This window comes from Pituophis catenifer, unplaced genomic scaffold (assembly GCF_029215685.1).
Source record: "Pituophis catenifer annectens isolate HBS135680 unplaced genomic scaffold, rPitCat1.0.hap2 SCAF_1, whole genome shotgun sequence".
NCBI classification, from domain to species: Eukaryota; Metazoa; Chordata; class Lepidosauria; order Squamata; family Colubridae; genus Pituophis; species Pituophis catenifer.
Genome location: NW_027256881.1, coordinates 254,025,497 through 254,049,636, shown reverse-complemented (window position 1 = coordinate 254,049,636; position 24,140 = coordinate 254,025,497). Strand labels below are relative to the sequence as shown.

The following is a 24,140-nucleotide window of genomic DNA, read 5'->3' as shown; positions in this document are numbered from 1 at the left end:
TTATGATAGATAACACATAATCTGAATTAACCTTTGTAACATCCACATTTTTTAATAAATACATCCTGCATTTTCTCCAAGAGCTCCAACTAGTTTATAGAGTATTTCCTCAGTTTCCCCCTCCCACCCTGACAATAATACTGTGGGATATTATAAATATATATTTTTTAATTTATTTATATGCTGCCCTTCTCTGGAGACTCAGGGCGGCTTACAATGCGTTAAGCAATAGCCTTCATACTTTTGTATATATTTATACAAAATCAGCTTATTGCCCCCATAATCTGGGTCCTCATTTTACCTACCTTTGAAAGGATGGGAGGCTGAGTCAACCTTGAGCCTGCTGAGATTTGAACTTGCAGTAATTGCAGGCAGCTGATGTTAATAACAGTGCTTTAGTCTGCTGCGCCACCAGGGCTCTATCCCAACAAATCCAACGAATCCAACGAAACTGGATCCCAAAGTCATCCAGTTCATTCAAAACCATCCAGTAGATTTTCATGGTTAGAGTAGAACATGAGCCCCTCATTATGTCCAACTCTCTTAATTTCACACTGGTTTTCTTGTATGGATACAATGCAATTAATTCTCTCTATATATGTTTTTTGGGGGGGAAACATAAATTTTTTCCTCCCAAATAATAGGAAATGATTGTTCCCCATGTTTATTAATTATATTGTATCTTTGTACGATGGAGAAATCTGAGCAGCCAGAATTGCAAAAAAGGAGCATTATGTCTACCCCAGACAGTACAACCACAAATATCTGGATCATTAAGAATTTTTCCCAATTATGACCATAATTAAAACTAGACAGCCTTGTGACCCTTTGAGTCATTCTTTCAGAGGAGGATTGTGCAGTCTAATGTGACTAAAATGAACATTAAATTATAGGCTAACCATATGTTTTACCCCAGTGCTAGACTTCCCCATGGTCATTTAAAAAGAACATATATTATAAGTAGAAAAATGAGTGTAGTGGCAAACAAACTTCAATAATTTCAATATTTAGTTATGTAAACAGATAAGTAGAATGACCATGGGCAGGCAAAATAATGACAGTTTGAGTGAATTCTGACTTCCTGCTCACTTCCCCATTGAATTTACTTGTGGGAAGCTGCTTAGGAGCATCAGAAATCACAAACATGCAACTGCAGAATACTGCAACTATCACAACTTTGCAAATGAAAGTGGTCTGAATTTAAATTCCATAGGACTTTTTATAAATTGTTTAGGTTAAATGACTTTAGATCCCAAAGTCATCCAGTTCATTCAAAACCATCCAGTAGATTTTCATGGTTAGAGTAGAACATTAGATACATTGATTCAAAACTGTTGCGATATGGTGCACCATTTGGGTTGCCTTGAGGCTACCGTAGATAAGCAGAATAAGAATATACATTTAATGTTTAATACCAGAAGACAGATTGCCACAATTGTAGCCTGAAGGTGAGGCAATCCAATTGAACCACTATATTATGGCAGACTTCCTGTAGAAATACTGCATTTGAGCTGTTATAGTTCAGCAATTGTAGCTTGCTTCAGTGGATCATTTATCTCAGTTTTCTACATGAGTAATTGTTTTCGAGCAAAAGAGCACGGTCCATTTCAATATTGGATTTATTTGAATATGCTTGTGGTTTATATAAGGTGCATAGGTAGTTCACATAGAGGCAGTTATAGAATGCAGTTTTATCTATCCACATGATTCTCTGTGACATGTTTTTATACTCATATTTTATGCTACATTTTAATACGATGCTGTATTTTCCAATCATTATTAATATTTACTTTTCTCCCGGTGGCAATTTTATATATTCTTCTTTCATATTTTAGGCTTGCCTTGGCTTAGTGTACACTGTGTATGTGGACAACCTGAATGTCTCATTGGAAACTCTCATTGCAAATCTCTGTTCATGCTTTGTTCCTGCTGCTGGAGGGTCACAGGTAAAAAAAAAAAGGGGGGGGAGAAGAGATTATTTATTCAGTGAATTTAATTTATGAAGAAAGGAGAAGTAAATTCTTCAAATAGTTTGATTTAATAAAGGGACATACTCAATTAGGTATGTTCTAGTGGCCTGACTTCTAAAGAGTGCAAAAATTCCATTCCAAAATAAGGTCAAGGGGTTAATTCATCATTGTAATTATCTTTCCAGGGTGTTATATCAGTGGTGAATTTGCAGAGCTCAACCTTTTTTTTATTACTGGTGATACATAATATATTGCTTTTAATTTTTTCTTTATTTTCCATAAGAGAATTGAGCCCCTACTCCTGCCCACACCTTCTAATGTAATTTACTATTTCAAGACCCCATGTATTTCTATGGAAATACTGGTGTATATGAAATATGGTGATAATGAAACTAGATTTTAAAAAAATAATGCTTAGTAAGTTAGGATTTATGATTAAAAATAGCCATGGATATTAGTAGAAATCATTCTTTTCTAGCAAAAACATTACTGCAAGTTACAAAAACAGGGCATGATGGTAAAGTCATTAGCCAAGGGTTTTATCACTTGTTATGGGAAAATGGAAAGGCTGGTAGTATATCAGAGATGGCTGATTGGAGAATGACCAGCAAGTTACTTGAAGAAAAAGCTAAAATTAATATTCTGGATGGGTTGTTTTTAGAAACTTTTTATTTTTTGTTACCATACATATCTAAAGCAAGCTAATTTTATAAGTATTCAAACTGGTGATAGTAATTTGATCAGTTTTGTTCTCTGTCATTTCTACTTTTTTTTCAGTTCCTGCTATGTGTTCTCTTTTTGAAATATATGTTTATATAGAAAGTCCCGTGTTCTTATGAATATCCAGTTAAAAATAAAGATAAATTAATCAAAAAATACAAATGTCAAATAATCATTAAAATGTGTTGTGTGCCTGAAATGCTTAAGTCAAAGTAGAACACATACCAGTAGATATAGAAGACTTAGACTTTTAATAATTTTGTCATTTTGAATGTACACTAATGTACACTAATACCAGGGATTCTCTTAAGAAGTTGTCATTAGAGTAAAGTTTAGTAATTTGAAAACTTATCTTTGAAAAGAGATGGCTGAGGGTGAGTCTCGCTAGCTGAAACAAGCTTTGGAAAATGGTAAAATCAGCAAAAATCTTGTGATTGTGCTGACATTCTTTGCATGAGAAATGAGGGACCTCTGTACCCCATTTGGATTTATGTGATGCACTTTGATGAATAAGTTTCTTAATTGGTCACATATGTTTGGGACAAAGGAAACTCTCTTATGACAATAATCAGAAATCATTTTAGATATGACTTTTTTTCCTAACAAGTTTCTAGACCCCAAGATTATGTCAGTGCATAGTACATGATTCATGTTGCAATCCTATATCAACTTAATTAGAAATCAGCTTTACTGGAATTGTAGGGATATCTTCTGAGTTAGTATGGCCAAGATTACACTGTAAAGTAGATAACTACTGTACTAACAGTAATATTAAGTTGAGTTTAATTTGGTTGATTAAATGAACATATCTGTGTTGTTTTGCTGGTAGCATATAAATTAGTTATGTGACTTCCTTTGGTCAGGATAATCATTCAGCCTACTTTATAGTTTGCAATAAGCATCTTAACACTTCTTTCTACAGAAACTGTTTTCCCTAGGAGCAGGAGACAGGCAACTGATACAAACTCCTTTACACGATAGCCTTCCAGTAACAGGAACTAGTGTGGCTCTTTTATTTCAACAATTAGGTAGGTTGGGTTTTTTTTTATTGTTACACACTGTTTTGTAAAATGATTAGACAAATTTGATTATTTGTAGTTGTTTTTACTTTAACAAATTATGTTACTGGAAGTGTATTTTAGAATATAATTTACCTGCAATTTGTTAATAATCTCAGTCTTCATTTTTATAACTGTATCAGTATGTTTCTTCATTATCTATATTGACTTCATCTTCTCCCCTCCAAAATAAGTTCAATAAATCAGAAATTAAAAGTTATAGTAATCCACAGTAATTTAAGTAACAAGTTAGTTCTTGATATCAGTTTTTCCATTCTTCCCAAAGTGGTTATATGAAGTTAAAATAGGTGCAAATATGTTCATGTAAAGATTGTTTGATTTATTATACAATTTTTCTTTATTTTTTTAAAGTAATGTAATATTTAATTTTATAAAGAAGTCACTGCATGTGATGTTTCTTCATTACTTTCATGATGATGATAATGCAATAAATTGAGCAAGCAGTAATAGCCCAAAAACACAAAGAGAGAATCGAATAAATTTTTACTGAAAACGTATTATTGAAGACTAGATACTTGGAAAACAAAGACAAAAATTCCACTGCAGTGTATCATTTAAAGTGACAAATACGTTAGATTCAATAAATTATTTTTTTATACATCTGGGATCTACAGTATATATGATAATTCATTCTTCAATCCTACTGCGTATTCTGAAATTTTACCCTTTACTAAATTATTGTCATCTAGAATTCAGTGCAATTATATTGGTAACATTAAGAATTATAAATAAGTACACTGGATCTGAAAGACCATAGCAGCACTGATAGCATATTTTTCCTGAGGCTTAATGATCATTTACAGGGCAGATTATTTGGAGGTTCTTATAAACCAAGCCATGGAGAAATTCAACATAGAAGCATTGGTATGAATCGATTCAGGAACCAGATGCAGCTTGACTATAACAAAATTAATTTCCAAATCAGGGCAAGTAATAGTTCCTGTATTGATCAAACCTGTTTTTGAGTATACAGTAATGACAGCTTCCTTTCCTTCAGAAATCCTGAAAGTCTAGGATTTCTAAGGTTTTTACTTCCTAGCCCCTTGTTTGCTGAAACATCTGAAGCTGAAGCTTTTCTGTCAAAGAGAAAAGTAGGAGAATTTTATCTTTTAGTCGAAGTGAAAAATCAATATAATTTTGCATGACCATGTGTTTAGCAGTGAAATTGTTAAGACCCCTCGTTCCATCAATCCCCAACTGAATCTAATGTCCTCATTCTAAGGTGACAAAGCAGCACGATACAGGAAATACCAAAAGGTATTACTGGCCTGTTCTAAAAAATGATGATTAATAGCTTAAGGGCATTTACTCATTTCTATTTTTTTTTTTTTGTTACAATTTCACTGTAGTTATTCAGCTACTTATAAATCTAGGATTAGGAAACACTGAAGGAATCATTCGTCTTTAAATTTAAATTGTAAATTTAAAAAATGTATACCACAACAAAAAGCAAAATCTAATAAATTATATCTAAAGCATAAAATCTGCTAAAAAACAAGTATAGTGAATATTCTGTGGTTAACCAAGTTTATTTATTTGGTATGCTTGTTTTAGCAACTTCTTCCTTGGCACAATATTTATATGTGGAATGTTAATTAATGAGTATGATTAATCACACAAACTTAATCATGTTAAGCAGGTAATAGAAACTAAAGTTAGTAAAGATGATTAATATGCTCTGTCATTACCAATCTGTAGTTCTACTTTTGTTGGTTTCAAATGTTACAATAAACATACAGGTGGTCATCAATTAATGGCAGAGATTGGGACTGGAATTTTAGTTATAACAATGCAGTTGTAAAACACAAAGTAATGTGACAGCACTCCTCATACTTTCCACTGCCATCATTGAGAACCTCTTCACAACTTCCTGCCAACTTTTAACAAATAAAGTCAGTGGGGAAGCCAGCAGAAAGTCCCAGGTAGCTGACAAGCAAACTAACAAGCTGCTGTCAGTTGCAGGAAGGTGCATGAAATGCCAGTGCAGCACAGTGCAAACATGCCGGGGCTTGGGGTGGCTCAGATCTTGGAAAGTCGCTACAGACAATTCCTTCTTCCACAAGTCCTCGACATATTAAGAGGTCCCCAGATGGTCTTCATTTGGAACATTATTTCAAATTTCCACCCTCTCGATTATCTGTGCAACTTTCCAGAGTGTAAAAACATAAATTTATAAGGTTTCACTAAAAATTCTTAAGCCTTGACTATTAGAAAATTTTTAACTGCATTACTGTTTTTTAGATTGTTAAAGTTGTTTTATGTATTTATGTTGTCCTCAATATTCACTATTAAAAAGTTATCATCCTGAATTTACTTTTATGAAAATGAGCAGGCTACAAACACAGCAACAAATATCCTACAGATGGTTCTTGACTTGAGACTTAGTGACCATTCAGAGTTACAATAGATTCTCCCCCCCCCAAATAGTACTTATGACCCCCTTCCAAAGTCATCACATTTCAGGCAGGCACTTGGCAACTAACTCACATATAGGGCTGTTTGCAGCATCCATAAGCATCTGATTGTGATTTACTACATTTTTGCCAAAACCTGGCATTTACTTCCAATTTTCAGCAAAAACACCCATAGTAAACAATGAGGTAACTTAACACCTGTGATGTTCAATTAACTACCATGGATCCACTTAATGACTATGATGATTGGCTTAAAAAAGGTTGTAAAATCAGGTGAGCCAGCTGCCATGACTTACAACCATAATGATCAAGCTCCATTATGATGTTAAGTTGAGGACTACCTTATTGTAAGTCACTTCAGCTGTTAACTTAGTTACATTTAATTCAGTTCAAACATTAATGTAGCAAAACTTGTTTATGTAAAAAAAATAACACTGAATCACTAAGCCTTCCTTCCGTACTTTTAACATCATTTTTATTTAACTATTGTTTGTGGATGATGAATGGTTGGAAAATTGAGGATGGAATAATGAAGGCTTAGTTTTCATCCTGTTCCTCATTGGTTCTGAATTATGACCTATTACAAAATAATTTATTAGAATCACACATTCATGAATTCACAGCTGTTAAGGGAGGGAATTCCAGTGTGAAGTAGTCTCTACTTCAGCCAAGAATGACCACTAATAAAGAATTCCATGTTAAGGCAACAATTCCTGCTTTTAATTGCAAGCAGTCGAATAGAAAGGCAACCTTTTTATATGTATTTTAGTATGTCACACAGAAAGTAACACTTGTGGGAAAATAATTGTATAATAATTTTTCAAAAATATAAATATAATTGTATTAGTACAAATGCAAGCTATTTTTAATAAATTGTTCTCGTCTGTGTACTAAATATAGAAAAGCCAACATTTGCAAAATAATTTGATAATTTACGGAGACATTGTGCAATATCTGTGTGTAACTCACTCATCTTCCTTTCCTCACTTTTGGTCAGAAATTAAGGGAGGTTCTTTCTACATCATGCAGAACACATTGTTTCTAAAAAGAAAAAAGAAAAGAAACATCCAGCGCACAACTTACATTTGTCGTCAGTAGTTCAAAAATAGTTTGAATTTTTATTATTTCGTAAGGTAGATATATGAAATGCAAATTTAAAAATTCCTACATTTTAAAATACCTATCTGTAATGAAATTAAGAGAGTTTTCTTTAGGAATTAAATATATTTAAATAGCTTTTAGCAGTGATCAGGTAAAGAAAGGATATTGTAGTTACGTAGGGGAAGACTACTAAAAGAGAAGTTCTACTTGTGTTATGTAGGACAATTTGGTTTGGGATGGAAACCAGATACATTATTTTACTGAAAGGTTTATAGAATAATGGATAAGGTGGAACTTAACCCAAATAAGACAGAGGTGCTATATGTAGGAAAACTGCTTTCTTTGTTACTGGATAGGATAGTGCTGTTTCTGAAATGAAAAATATGCTACTGAGATTATATGTGAGTGAACAATATCATGCATAAAGGTCATGCATCATTAGCTGTGATTTAGTTATATGAAATTTATATTATTATATTTTCTATATAAACAAACAAATTTGTATGTGCTTATAGAAATTAGTACTGGAAGTCCTTGCTTAATGACAGTATTTGGAATCGGAATGTCGTTACTAAGCAATGTGGTCATAAAATGCAAATTTATGTGATAGCATCACTTTGCTTTGGTATCAACCAGCAATCCCTGGTTACCATTGTTAAGCAAATCATTGCTGGTCATTAAGTGAGTAACTCACATGACCATGACTGCCAACTCTCTGTTGGCTTTCTCATTGACTTGGCTTGAGGGAAGCCAGCAGGAAGGTCATAAATCACAATCGTGGCCATGGGACACTGTCACAGTCAGAAATCTGGCCAGACACCAACACTCCCATTGCAATCATATGACTGTAGGGGAATTGTGAGATTTGGAACTTTGAATACCAGTCATAAGTACTACTTGTTCATCATAAATTTGAACAGTCATTGAATAAGTGGTCATTAAACAAGCACCATCGATATAGAGGTTTTATTTGTATACTGGTTGGCAGTAGTAGAAATAACATCTGATTTGTGGACTTTGTTCTAATTGATATCTACCATACCATATGATTACAATCACTGTAGGCACTGATGTCTCATTTGTTTACTCTGGCTTATAATTGAAAGAGTTCTAATTAGTGTTAATTGATTTTAATTGTTAATTCTTTCTCCAAACATTGTTTTGGTACTGTATAAACAAACAGGGTGGTTTTTTTTAAAAAAACACATTATTTTGAAAGTGTATGATTTATTAATATTTTAAACATCTTGTTGATATCTTAAAATACAAACATAACTCATGTCATACAGCCCAGTCTTAACTGAAAATGTTAAGCAATCATGCTTAATCAGGCAAGTCAAATATGCATCTGTCATTTGCTTTTAGGCATTGCTGTTAAAAATACTGGTCAACCCTTAAAAAAATATAATTTATATCCAATGTTTGAACAATTTTGGAAAGTTGTCTTATCAACCAATGATTAATTTAGTCCCTTATGAATGAGAGCTATTTAAGTTCAAATATTTTTCTTGTAAAAGAAATTATATTAGAATAAAATGATACAAAGTATGTTGTATTTTATTATGTGTTAAACATCAGCTTGAGAAAACATCTTTGCAAAAACAGGATTCATGTAGCTGGCTTCTAAATAAAGTTCATTGTCTTGGCATTTTAAATCAGGAAGATGATGATTGGAATGGAATGAAGGATCTGACCCTTGCAAATATTCCAAATTTAGCAGAAGCTGTTGTAGTTTGAAAATATTGCAAGGTTAACAGTTGATTCCATGCAAGGAACAAAAATAGTACCATTAATTATTGAAGATTATGGCTGTGAATTTGCAGTTTCAGGATTACTGATACGAAGTTGCAGTTACTAGACAATAATAAAAGAGTATGAACTTTTTGAAATGGAGACTTTAATTTCTAAAATAGTTTTGAATTATTTAACATTCTGAAATTCAAAGAATTACTGCTATGAACTATATAATTGCCTTTGAAAAATTTAGTTTTATTGTACGCAAAACAATGGCACTTCCAAGACATTCACAATTAACTGTAACAATGAGAAATTTTATTGCACTCAGAATTATAATACCTGACATAGCAAGAGTTTTATATTTCACTGTTAATTGTCCCAGAATGTTATGATCAAAGCTACTGGTATATCACCTTTTATGTCTCACAGCATACAATAAAGCATTAACTACAGGATGTTGACCTTACACTGACCTATTTTAAGTGTAGATTGCCAAATAATGATTCTATTCCTTTGGAATTTGAAGGCTTAATTATTCTGGTAATCAATTACAAAGCATTATAAAAAAGTAAATAGCATCAAAATAAAAAATGAAAAGGCTAAAACAAATAACCTGAAACTAGATACAAGATTATGTATTGTGCCTGCCAAGATTCCACTTTTAGTATATCAGATTTTGTATAATACGAAACATAAAATATTCTTCATATGAAAATATGTTTTATTCTCTCTAAGCACTGAATGATTAGTTGTCCAGGCTTTTGCTTATCCCTGGGAATGTAATATGGTGAAGTACGGTACTTTTATCATATTTTGGTCTATAAAATTAGCCATTTCTATCCATACTATGTCACAGAAGTATACTCTCTCACATTTTGTAAATATTTAAGTATATCTTTTCATGTGACAACACTAAAGAAATGACATTGGCTACAATGTAAAGTAGTGAGTATACAGTTTGTATAACAGTGTTAATGTGCTGTTCCCTCAAAATAACACAACACACAGCCATTAATGTCTGAACTGCTGGCAACAAAAGTGAGTACATCCCTAAGTGATAATGTCCAAATTATCCAAATTGCTGTAACGTGCATTGTGACTTATTATACCTGCATTCTACTTTCCACCAAACACTGTTCAAGATCGCAAAAAATAATTGCAATATAACTGCAGTAATGTACTCAGTAAAAAATAGAATCCGAACAATGAAATTCTTCAATCTAAGTTACAAGCTAAACTATTTACCTTTGTCCAAACCAGTCAGCCGAAGGGACTGCTTGTATAGCAATAGCGTATAGACTTATATACCGCTTTATAGTGCTTTACAGCCCTCTCTAAGCAGTTTACAGAGTCAGCATATTGCCTCCCCAACAATCTGGGTCCTCATTTTACTGACCTCAGAAAGCTGAGTCAATCTTGAGCCGGTAAGAATCAAACTGTCAAACAGCTGTCAGTCTGCAGTCAGCAGAATTAGCCTGCAGTACTACATTCTAACCACTGCGCCACCATGGCTCTTATGAATGAAAGCGACATATAAGAAAAATGCAGATTTCCACATCTTGGAGTCAGCCACTCAGAGGGCCCTCTGTCATGTCCTAATAGTTTAGATGTTGGCAAGACAAAAAGTCCTCTTTAAATGTTTTAAACTGGGATAGGATATAATGTGTAATTTATTTATTTGGATGACCTCATCCCATACCAGAAATGTTTAGCACTTTGAATTGTGTTGGGAATATAAAAATAAACAATATTTGCTGGTATTTTCTGGATTAACCTTCAGTTTGCACACTACATCAAACTCTAATAATGAACTTGAAATTTTTCCTTGGATTTATATAGACATGAAAATATTATCAGCATATTATATGCTAAATCCAGACCACCTTGCATATCTGTTTCATGTATTAAATAATATTTATGAAATAGTAGATGATGAAATTGGAAGTCTTTTTTTCAAATACAAAAAAAAAAAGACTTAACAAAGTATGTAAATATTTAGCACAATTTCAGTTGCTAGAAAAAGAATTCTTAAGATTATGCAATGCAATGTAGATTGCAATGCAATGCATGTAGATCCCTACATGGAAAAAGAGATGTCAGTTGTTTAAGCTGACTTTAGCAGAGACAAGGGAACATAAGCATTACTATTGCTGATGCACACTGGATAATTAAGACAAAGAATACTAAAAAGAAGTCAGTAGGTAACTCTAGTCGCCATGGGCGAATAGGCGGCAATATAAATTCAATAAATAAATAAATACTTCATTGATATAAAGATCTTTGATTGAATTGATCATGTCAATAGTGGGTTATACTTAGAAATATGAAAATCCCGGAACATCTCATTCTCCTCATGCAAAATCTATGTATGGACCAGGAAGCCACAGCACATACCAAACAGATAGCTTCAGATTGGCAAAGGAATAAGACAAGGCTCTATACCCTCCTCTTATTTATTCAAGCTATATATTCATGAAGCTGGATTGGAAGAGCATGGTTTTAAAAGTGAAGGAAGAATCTGTATTACTAAGAATCTGAATCTTTAGCTTCTGCCTTTTAAGATCAACCATTAACACTAAAGAAGTAAGCAGTCAATAAATATACCACAGACTAGCACTTGGTAGAGCAGCCATAAAGGCCTTAGAAAAGGTATTTGGATGTCATGATGTGTCTATATCTACAAAGATTAGAATTCTGCAGGTTGGTATTCCCTGTGACACACTATAGAACCAAAAGTTGGACTTTGAAGAAGCAGGATAGAAGGAATATCGACACTTTTGAACATTGGTGTTAGAGAAGACACTTAAGAATAACATCGACAATAAAAACAAACAAACAAATGGATAATCAAACAAACCCAGGATCCGACATACAGATGGCCAGACTCATTTTATCCCACTTCCTGATATTAAAATACAAACCATACTTTTTAACACAATCCTTAAAATAAATTGGTCCCAGTTTTTTAACAACTTCAAACTTTAATAACAGCTCTTTGAGGTGGCTCAGAATTGATAAAGTAGTACAATATAGATGTTACGTGTTCTAATTTCCCTGTTTCCATTAGCCTTAAAAGCTAGATGGATCAACATTTGAAGTTTTCTATAAAGACAGCCCCATGCAGGGCACCTTATTCCCCAGCCTGTATTCCTGTTGGGCAAGTATATGTTCTACAATTCTACATTTTAATTTTTTTTCTCTATTTAGGAAACCCAAACTCTCGCTTTGAGATTCTAGTTTGATTTGAATCATATGTTAATTATGCAGTCTTCAAAAATAAATCCACAATTTGTGAAATCTATTCTTTGTTACTGAACATAATAATTTATTTTTGATTTTTCTACAGCATAAAATACCCAAATCTTTATTAAGCAAGAGACATCAGGGTTCTCTAAATGCAGTTTTAGAAGGCTGTATATCCTATTTCTTTAGTGAACCTGATTTCCCTTCTGATTAAAATGTTGCTTGCATCACTTTCTAGAATAATTCAGAAAAAAATTCTGATAACCGCTTACCCATATTTGTGAATTAGTCTCACTAAATTACTGATAATTGGTACCAAAAATTGTGCAACCCTGTTTTCTGTTTCATCATGTGGCAATTCCGGTAAATTGTACAATTCTTTGTGAAGTCCTTAAAAATGTGCAATGCTTTTTGTGCTAATATGGTAACACTTTAAACAATGCAGTATGTACGTGAGTGTCTATGTGTAGCTTGTAAATCATTTTTAGAACAACAGGAAACAGGATGATTGATTACATTTTTTTAAAAAAAATGTAGGAAGTCAGATATTTCAGTGCAAATTACTTACCTTTTCAAATCTTTAAAAACAGTAAAAAAATTAGTCAGGAAGCTTCTGTCAATTTTTTCCCTAACATATGGATAATGTTCAACAGGAAGCATACATGACTATGGAAGCTTAATCTGTAATAATGAACACTAGATATATTGTTTATTTGTTTTAGCATTGTCTGGTCTGTTTGTGCCCTTGGCTAGTCAGTATCACAGATGTGTTTTGAAGTTCAAGGTGACAAATATAGTTCTGGAAGCATGAAGATCTGTCTTTAGAAGTTGACATTGCAATTGGTTATTTTTCAGAAGTTGAAGAGAGCATTTTATTTTACTTCTTTCATATTTTTACATCACCTAAAGTAAACTGTTATTATTACTTATTACTATTTTTTACTGATTGAAATAAATCTTACTTTATCCTCCAACTGTTGGGAGTTAAACATTGTTTTATGTACTTTTCTAACAATCTTAAAAACAATTTTTAAAGCAATAGCTAAAGCTTTGATTTTTGGCACTATACTTGCTGATATTAGTAAGCCCCAAGTAGCATCATGTGTGACCTATTTACCATAATTGGATATAAAGTTGTATGGTTTTGTTAAATTTTAGAGATGTAAATATCTGTCTTCTAATTAAGTCCTGAGTAAAGCAAAAAGCCTCACTTTATCTAAATTCACATTGGATATCAGGAATAATTGAATAGCTCTTTAGAGGCATATACAAAAAGAAGAGAAGGTCAAAGAACACAAGGCAGACCCAGAAGAAGATAGAGAAGCAACATCTATTAACAATGGTTGAGGCTGCCAGAAGAGGAAGAGCCAGAACTCTGTATCTCCCTTGACATCCACAGTGGTAAAAGAGGAAGTAGAGAAGAAGACCTGTTTAGATGGAGAAAATCTATATGAACATAGATATATTGGGTCAAAAGCATATATTAAATATATATTTGAACTAAATAAATACAAGACAGATTTGTCAATAAGATTCACAGCTGCTGTAATTTTAAAAACTGAGCTTTACTGTGTAATAATTTTCACCTGCCTCTATGGATAGACACACATCACCTAATCTTGATATGATGTGTAGTTATAAAAACTGCAGTTGTTTAACATCCTTGGACAACAATCTTATTTCCTCATTTCAGCAATAAGCAGATTCATATTCCAGACATCTCATCGTGTATTAATTTGTTCTTATTTTCTCACTGGAGAGAATGCATGCACACTTCTAATCTCTGGGATCTTTAAACCCAAACCCAAACCCAAAACTCAAACCTCTGGGTCCTCAAAAAGTCCTTAAACATTATTCTGCTGGCAAGCCATCTCATACCCGTGTTTCCCCGAAAAGAAGACCCTGTCTTATATTTTTTTGAACCCCGAAATAAGTGCTTGGCCTTACTTTCGGGAAGGTCTTATTATTTTGGGACGTGTGGAGCAAGATGGGGCTCTTCTTGCTTTCTTACCTGATTTCCAGCTCTGCATTTAAATATTTTCAGGGAGGGCTTATTTTCAGGGGGAGGCTTATTTTAGCACATGCGCTCAAAAGCCTGATTGAGCTTATTATCAGGAGGTGTCTTATTTTCAGGGAAACAGGGTATTTACTGCCATGCCACAGACTGAACAATTGGCCAAAGGTGCTTTCTGTGAGTACTAGACTTGCAAGTGTAGAGACAGTGCTGTCTGAATAAGCTTGCAATCTTTTGAGAGTCAGGACAGTGGTGGAGAGAATGCAGATTGATTATAAAGAGCTCTGGGAATAATTATCACATGAGCCAGCTGATGGCATGTTAGTGCTCAGAGTGTCTTAGGGTAAAAAAATGAATTTGGAGCTAAAACTCTCATTGCTTCCTAAATTATCAGCTATTTAAAAGACAAGTGTTCTTGAATATTTGTTGTTTACACTTCAAACCTTCTTTGTAAATAAGTTGAAGTTAGGATATAGAAAGATCTGGATAAGATTTTTCAGGAAAGTAGGAGAACTGGCTAATGTTATTCTAGAAGCATTCCAAATTTGAAGGAGATTGATTTTTTCTCTTTATTTGAAATCCAATTTGAAGCTTTTAAATTATTACAGATCCTTTTTTATTTTCCTAAGTATGCCTTGATTAACACAAGAACCAAATACTGTGTTACTACTAGTTGCAAAAAGGAAGTACTTGTAAACATAGTTGATTTTAGAGTAATTGTTTTAATTATATCAATGTTATGGGAAAAAATTAATCTCATACTTGACTTCAGTAAGATTTAAAATATAATTAATAATGTGCGTGGGAGAGAGAGGAAAATTTTGACCAGTAGGAGACAACATTTATTTATCAGTTACAAGGTTTGGATAATGTAATGGGAAGAGAATAGTTAAAAGAAGAAGTATCACATGAGATATATTATAATAGGGAATGAAACTTGCAAGTGGTAAGTAGACACACACAAAGTTGGAGAAACCAGAAGTATGTAAATTCTTATTTTTTAAAAAATGGAAGTGTTTGGAGGATTATTAGTGAAAACTATTCTTATTTTGTTTCCAATAGATATCCTTTTTACTATTTGGGGGGAAAGTGAAAATAATAGAAGGAAGAAGAGGCAAACAGCGTTTATATTATAGCAGAAAGTTGATTCAGATGAGGCATTTTCTTTCTAGCTCAATACATTTAGTTGTTTATACTGTTCACTTAATCTTGTTTAAGTATTGTACTAATTGACTTTCATGTATTCTCTCAGTGTCAGCATTATAAATGGTCACTAGTGATGGAATTATGCATCAAATCTTTATTGCAGTTATCAGCCAGTGTTACATAATCAACCCAACAACTTAATTAGAGCTAAATAGCTAAATCCAGAAACCCTGGGCTTCAATATGAATTCATTCAGATAATAAAATAGTGGAATATATGAATTTTATAACTTTTTAGCAATGAATTCAATAGAAATTTAGCATTCACAAGGCAGGCAACAGCAATATCAAAATGGCAGGTGTCATTTGGCAATAAAAGCACCACCCTTTAAAGTCTTTGTTGTACATACCTAAAAAGGGGTAGACCTTCAGTATCTAATTACAAATACCATTTGGTGTTGTCATTTCTGCAGAGGTCTCTTGCTTGGTTGAAAAATACTTGCTCATTCAAACAGCAATACTGACTTTTAATATATAGAGCACTACCTTATGAATTATAATATTCTCACATTGAAAATGAATTCAGTCATTCTAAGAATGTCCCTCATACAACTAGCACCATGAAAGAGAAATGTTTTGAAAATATATAGGATTGGGATAGTGGCATTCCTCAGAGATGAAGGAGGCACTATAGCCTCCAACACAAGGCTGAAAAAATTCCAATTACCACTAGATAGTAGCAAAGGGGTAGTTCTTCCTATAGCCATTTAATGTCATCCAGATATTTGCCCATACCTAGTAGTATTACATTCATTACCTTTACCTTTGAAAAACCTGCTCAGAGCTACAGGTAGTCCTCAATTTAAGAACTATTTGTTTAGTCACCACTTGAAGTTACAACAGCACCTAAAAAAAGTGATTTATGACTGTTTTTTACACACGACCGTTGCAGCACCCTGTAGTCACGTGACCCAAATATGGATGCTTGGTGACTGCCATGTATTTATGGCAGTTGCTGTGTCCCAAGATCGCGTGATCATCTTTTGCGACATTCTGATAAGCAAAGTCAACGGGGGAAGCCAGATTCATCTAACAACAGTGTTACTAACTTGACAACTGCAGTATTTCACTTAACTGTGGCAAGAAAGGTCTTAAATTGAGGCAAAATTCTTTTAACAACTAAAATTGTGTTAATTTTAAAGGGTCACCCTTATAAATTCTTAGAAAAGTTTTGGCAGTTCTTTTGCTCTTTTTTTTTTACTGGTTTCTGATTCATTAACACAATTAATGAAAAAGCTGGTTAGATTTTTCAAACAGCTAATCTTCAGACTCCTTGTAGAAAGTGTGTTGGATTCTTTTCAAAATCATTATCAATGTATGTTTTGCAGATAAGCTCAAGAGTTATTTTTTTTCTCACAAGAGGAGCCTAATTTGTTTGGAATTCTGATTTTGGAAGATTGAGCTATTTTATAAGATTGTGCTGTTATACTTGTTCAATAAACTACAGTAACTACTTAAATGGCTTTTAGATTACTAAATAACAGAACAAAATCCATTTGAAGTAATTATTGAGCAATGTTGGAAAATGGGATCAAATATACTGAATGATATCCAATTTCTATGTCATATTGTAATGATATGGAAATAATAATAGTATAATGCATACATTTCAAAGAACAAATGAAAAAAACGAAGTGCATAATATCATATATTTTCCTAAAGTGATTCCAATAATAGTCAATTAATACATCGCAACTTTCATTCTTTTGTTATTGCAATAAGTCTATATATTTTAAAACTTGTGTATCTTTTTTTTAAAGGAATTCAAAATGTGCTGAATCTATTCTGTGCAGTCCTTACAGAAAACAAAGTCCTCTTTCATTCTGCTAGTTTCCAAAGACTAAGTGATGCCTGTAGAGCATTAGAATCCTTAATGTTTCCTCTCAAATACAGGTAAAGTTTTTATAAAGACTATACAAAATCTTTATCAGTGTGGACCAGTACTTTGTCAAATCTTTTATTTGCCATTCTTTTTCATTCTAGGACTTTTAGAGACATATTGCAAAACTACGCCACACATGTATCCCTCAGTGTTTTACGATCTGACTTGTTTTATTTTAATTCATTTGAAATACAAGTCAAAGGGCCTTCACAGAAATTTTAAGTTTCAACTTGAGGGCTGCAGTGTCTTTTTAAATAAATTGTTTATACACTAAAACCAGACTTTTAATGTATAAACCTAACACTGTTCTTCACATTATAGAGGTTATGAACACTGCTATAGTTATTTGATTTCTGAAACGGTTGAACCTTCTGTATATCCAGCTGTGTGATGTGCCAGGTAGTCTGGCTGGTTCTTTTTCCAATCTTAAAAGCCCTTAATTAAGGCTATTGATTTTGTGACACATGCTAAAGGCTTCATGTGCAAAAGTGAGATTCAAGACCCAATTACAACAGCATAATGTTCAATTCCACTGCCAGTAGCTAAGCCATCTGTCCCATTATAAAGAAGAAACAAGCTCATGGATATTGTCTGCCCAATTTATTTATTCATTCATTCATTCATTCATTCATTCATTTATTTATTTATTTATTTATTTATTTATTTATTTATTTATTTAATTTGTATACCGCCCTACTCCCGAAGGACTCAGGGCAGTAAGTAAAAGATAAAATACATATAATACAAATGTTAAAAAACCATTAAAATACAATTAAATAATTTGGCCCAGAAAACAAAATTTAAAACACCCCAAATTTATAAGACAAATTTAAAATTTAAAAAATTTAAAAACAGTTTAAAAAAGAGGTTAGGCCAGGCCGGCCTGCTGGAATAGGAATGTTTTGAGGGCACGGCGGAAAGCGCGCAGATCCAGGATCCTCCATATCTCCGGGGGGAGCTCGTTCCAGATGGCAGGTGCTCCCACAGAGAAGGCTCATCCCCTGGGGGCCGCCAGTCAACACTGTTTGACCGACGGCACCCTAAGAAGCCCCTCTCTATGGGAGCGTATTGGTCGGTGAGAGGCTACTGGTGGCAGAAGGCGGTCTCGTAGATACCCAGGTCCTAGGCCATGGAGCGCTCTAAAGGTGGTAACCAAAACCTTGAAGTGCACCCGGGAGCCAGTGCAGCTTGCGCAGGAGGGGGGGGTCACATGGGAGCGCCACGTTGCTCCCATAACCACCCGCGCAGCCGCATTCTGGACCAGCTGGAGCCTCCAGGTGCTCCTTAAGGGGAGCCCCATGTAGAGAGCATTGCAGTAGTCCAGGCGGATCTAGTGACAAGTTCAACCATTCATGATTATCATAAAAATCATAAAATACACAAGCTCAGTATGCGTATTCAATCATAGCCTTGGAGTTTTCAGCATCTCAAAGACAACTGAAACCACCTCAAGTAATATGGTTACTCCCGATGTGTGTAATAATTTACACTAAAATATTTTGACAGGTGATGGAGGTCATGTTATTGGCATAATCCCAGATATGGTGTTCAAACTCTATATGAAAGGTCCCTAGAAAGGAGGGAGGCAGGGGGAGGATATTGCCAAGTGCCACCTGAATGCAATTTTGGAATTCTTCCTACCTGAATAAGCTTAAATTAATCATTTTGTTTCATATATTTTATGCTATTGAAATAATTTCTGTATATAGAGCTATTTCACTTATATTTTATTGTTGCCAGCAAAGTACAGATAAAAACAGCTCCATTTCAGCTATTTTAACCAATTATTCTTGTTTAAATATAGATTACAGTTCTTGCTTATCTGTAACTGTTTTAGATAAATAATGTTTGTCTTGGAAAAATCTAATTTTAAGTATATTACCTCAATCAATAGTTGTCTGCATATTTTGTATTCAGCTTCCATTAATTTTAAAGATTATATTTCAGTCATACAGTTGAGGAAATTCTAGATAGAAAATGCAGTGAAATGTATTTTATGATATTTTTTAACCAGAAACTAGAAAAGTAAGTTATTTTTGTAAACACTCTACTTATTAAGCAAGAAAATATTTTTCAAAAATAAATAAAAATCCAGTCAATGTATTTTTGCTGATATAATGGAAATGGTAGAAAGCATGTAAAGTTTCATGTTTAACAAAGTAGAATGGCTGCATTATTTGTCCTTCCTTTTCTTCTCAGTTACCCATACATTCCAATTTTACCTGCACAACTCTTGGAGGTTCTAAGTTCACCAACACCTTTTATTATTGGCGTACATTCTATCTTCCGTAATGATATTCATGAACTTGTGAGTATATTAAGCTGGATTTTATGCCCGATATAACAACTTCATCTAAAATTAAATAAATAATTCAAACAATGGGAGATTTTCTTACATTCCTTTCATGCATACTGTGCATCACAAAATCTTAACTAATGGCCTACTATGCCCCCAACTATATGTGGTTGGGCTCTCATGGGAGGAAAAGCCCCATTAGGAATGCTATATTAGTAATAGTCATTGATTGATTAAATTTCTGTGCCATCCAGCTCTCTGATATAGGAATTCATATAGTGAATCCAGAGAGATTATGTGGTGAAAAATATTAGTACATAGCAGCCTTAACTGTAAAAATTTCAAAGTGGTACAAACGTATTAGTAACAAACAATATCAAGAAATTGTTACATATCTGATAAATATGAAATGAATATAATGGAGAAAAAGTAAAAACTTTGGTGAGGGAAAACCCCATTTGGAAACTATAGTCATAATGTGATTTACCAAGATCAGTATCTCAGCCTTTTGATTTTGAATGACTTCTGAAATTTTCTACGAGCAGTATAAGAGTAGCACTGAGTAGTAATGAGTTTTAGAAATAATGCGTTTTAGAAATAATAGGCAAGTCTGGTAGTGGTTGTTCTAGTGGAGCCTTTATTGAAAGGGAGGTGAACCAGTGACATTTGATGATATTTGAAAAAATTTCATTTATATGGTGAATTGGATCCAGACTAATAAATAAATACATTTTATCGGCAGGACTCATATTTCTCAGTTTGTGTTTTTTCTACTTCAGGCAGAATCTGACATTGACTTGAAAATGGCCCTGGTGAGCCAAAAGATTACCCAAAGGGAAAAACCTGCATTGATTTTGCTCTGTCCTTGAAATACGAGGAGCCCTTTCTTTAACAAAAGGGCTATCTAAAGTTAGCACTGCAGTGAGATCTGCTATGCAGAATGATTATACTTACAGCTTGGTTAATCAATTTTTTTTTCACATCAGTCAGACTATTTTAACAATTCCAACCAAAATTTGATTTAATATCAGAACTTTATATTTCCATAAATTCAGCCCCTCCCTATTTCTCAGTGAATATTCAATATTGTTTGGTTTATTGACATCTCAGGATTCTATCTATGTTTAATGATATTAAATATCATACAAAGTGTTTATTTCTATCTCTGTGACTTCTAGTTAGATGTAATCATAGCAGACCTAGATGGCGGTACAATTAAAATTCCTGAATGTATTCACCTCTCCCAGCTTCCAGAACCACTGCTTCAGCAGACACAAACTTCTCTATCTCTAGTAAGTATAATTCCATGATGTTTCATCAAGCCGGGCTGACCTGACCTAACTTTTTAAAATTGTTTTAATTTTAAATTGTTAAATTACAGATTTTAATATAGGGGTGTTTTAACTGTGGGCCAAATTAATTTAATTGGATTTTAATATTGTTTTAAAATTTGTATTTTTTGTATTTTATCTGCTGGCTGTTCACCGCCCCGAGTCCTTCGAGAGAAGGGTGGTATACAAATATAATAAACATAACATAACAAACATAACATGTAAACATTCACACACATCCACCCACCCACATAGTTTGCAGATAGCTGACAGGTTTGTTTAGGATGTCCACAGCCCGCTTGAGTAGAAGGGACTCTGAAGTGCATCTACAAGGCTATGCAGAGGATTTTGCAAAGCATCTGTGGAACAAAATTGTTCAGATTTGCTCCCAATTAAATGCCAGCTTTAGTTCAGTTCCTATGGAGGTGCATAGGTATAGTTCTGCCAAGGAGTTGAACTTGTTACATCTGAAAAAGCAGATAGCATTCTCATGACTGTGAGCCACTGCCTATTAGACCCATGCCCCTCCTGATTGGTGAAGACTACTGGGAAGTGACTTACGGTTAGGTTTTAGCAATGGTAAATTCTTCTTTGTGAGAGGCATTGGTTCCTCTGTCCCTCCTCAAGAAGCCATTACTGGACCCAACCATACTGGACAAAAATTGTCCAGTATCCAGTCTTCTCCTTTTAAACAAGGTTGTTGGAAAGATGATTGTACAACAGCTTCAGAGGACCTTGGATGAAGTGGATTATCTGGTATGGGACTGAACTATGATAGTCACACTTTTAGATGACCTCTGGCAGGTGAAAGATTTCAATCCTTATTCGATTTGAACTGTTAGTATCCTTCAATACCATCAATCATTGTATCCTTTGGGACCAGCTCCAGGAGCTTGAGGTCAACAGCACTGTCTAATTGTGGTACTTGGAGACTGTGACAGTTGGATGAGAAATAACAGACTTCAACTCAACCTTGTCAAGATTGAGGAATCTGGAAATTTACCATCTTTAATTCTGGATGTGGTGGCACTGTCTCAGACAGACTCAGTGCACAATCTTGAGGTCCTTCTAGACTCATAACTCCTCTTTGAAGAGGAGGTGGCAATCATAGTTAGAAGAGTCTGTGCATAACTTTGGGTTGTGTGTCAGTTGTGCCCATTACTGGACTGGGAGGCCCTAGACTCAGTCACTCATGCCTATTCACCTCCTGTATGGGTTATTGCAATGTATCCTTCATGGTGATGCGGTGGCTCAGTGGCTAAGACTCTGAACTTGTTGATTGAAAGGTCAGTAGTTCAGCGGTTTGAATCCCTAGTGCGCATAATGGGGTGAGCTCCCGTTACTTGTCCCAGCTTCTGCCAACCTAGCAGTTCGAAAGCACACAAAAAATGCAAGTAGAAAAATAGGGGCCACCTTTGGTGAGAAGGTAACAGCGTTCCGTGCACCTTTGGCATTTAGTCATGCCGGCCACATGACCACGGAGACGTCTTTGGACAGCACTGGCTCTTCGGCTTTGAAACAGACATGAGCACCGCCCCCTAGAGTCAGGAACGACTAGCACATAAGTGCAGGGGAACCTTTACCTTTACCCTACATGATGGTGCCCTTGAAGGATAACTGGAAGCTTCACCTGGTGCAAAATGTATGGCATGGACCATTATGTGTGCATCTAGATCATTGCACATTATACCTTTTCTCTACAAGCTACATTACCTACCAATTTGGTTCTGAGTTCAAGGTACTGGTGATGATCTATAAAGCCTTACAGGGCATGGGGCTAGGGTATTTGAGGGACCACCATACCCCAGTTATCTGATGGGACCCAAAAGATGAGCTTTTTCTGGTCTAGAGCCCACCATTTGGAACATCATCTACCCTGAAGTAAGGTTGGTCCCAATCTTGCTGCCTTATAGAAGAACCTAATGACATATCTTTGCTATCTAGCCTAGGTAGTTGGTGACATTGGTGCAGAGTCTGCTAAGTGATTGTATTATTAGGAAAATGAATGGTGCTGTCTCACTGATAGTTTTTATGGTTTTAATAATTTTATAGATTTTATTGGTTTTAATATTATCACAATTATTTTTTATTGTTGTTGCTTTGGATTATTAACTTTGTAAGTTGTCCAGAATCACAGCAGTGAGATGGATAGCTATATAAAATTAAGAAATAAGTAAAAATAACCAGTACAAAACACACCCGTATACCAGCCTACACTTTACCATTTTTTAGCATTTACTCAACATACATGATTTTTTATTGGTTTTATTATTTGGCACCAACATTTATAGTATATAATTCCAATCTGAACTGACATATAACTCTAATTCTCTTAATCAGTAAGATCTTCTAGCATTCCCTCACCTTAGTTTCATACCAACTTTTGTTGTTTTTATATTTAACTAGAGAACCTATGACCTGTTGGGCTATTCTTTGAAAGAAAGATAATGTAGTCTTATGTGACCAGAATAAACATTAAATTTTCCTACTGGAAAATTTTTGTTCTCTCCCCCTCCTTGCCACTTCTCGATGACATTTGATGTCATTTCTTGATCATGATGCTTTCCTCTCCCCCCCACCCTTTCCACATTGCACAATTAGGCTGACCATATTCTTGCTGGACATGCCCATTATCAGTATCTACATCACGTTGATGGCAGGGATACTGCAGTGACTAGAGAATTGAGAATAAATTGGTCAGAATATGGTGGTAATTTCAATGCCACAAGAATAACATGTCCTGGATTTTTTATGCATTCTTTAAGATTTGAAGTACCTTGATTGTAAAATTTTTGTGGTATAATGCACCAGGAATAGGAGCGACTTCTGACTTCATGCCAGTTTCCCTGTTGTCTTTGCCTGTGGGAATCTGTCAGGAAGCATCAGAAATCATAATCATGCAACTGCAGGGATGTTGCAACAACCACAACTTCGCAAATAAAACTGGTGTGAACATCATGGAAATTTCCATTTGAAAGAAGTAATAGTTAATAAAGAAGTAATAAAGATATTTTATGCATTCTTTAAGTTAGGACATTTATGGTACCTTAATTCAAAAATTGTTCTGATATAATACACTATTTGGAGGGTACAAACAAAGAAACAGGAGAGTTCTAATGGTATATAGAATCCATTCATTCTAGTGTTG

The 24,140-nt window shown here is 34.2% G+C and overlaps 1 protein-coding gene across 1 annotated transcript in view; it reads left to right on the top strand.

The window, feature by feature from the left end:
* SBF2 (SET binding factor 2) overlaps positions 1–24,140 on the top strand; it is a 216,467-nt gene that overhangs the window by 98,398 nt on the left and 93,929 nt on the right. Inside the window, exons 5-9 of the mRNA XM_070934061.1 lie at positions 1,836–1,946; positions 3,613–3,718; positions 17,244–17,376; positions 19,565–19,673; positions 20,840–20,953. Coding sequence (XP_070790162.1) covers positions 1,836–1,946; positions 3,613–3,718; positions 17,244–17,376; positions 19,565–19,673; positions 20,840–20,953 — 573 coding nt within the window. The remainder of the gene's footprint in view (positions 1–1,835; positions 1,947–3,612; positions 3,719–17,243; positions 17,377–19,564; positions 19,674–20,839; positions 20,954–24,140) is intronic.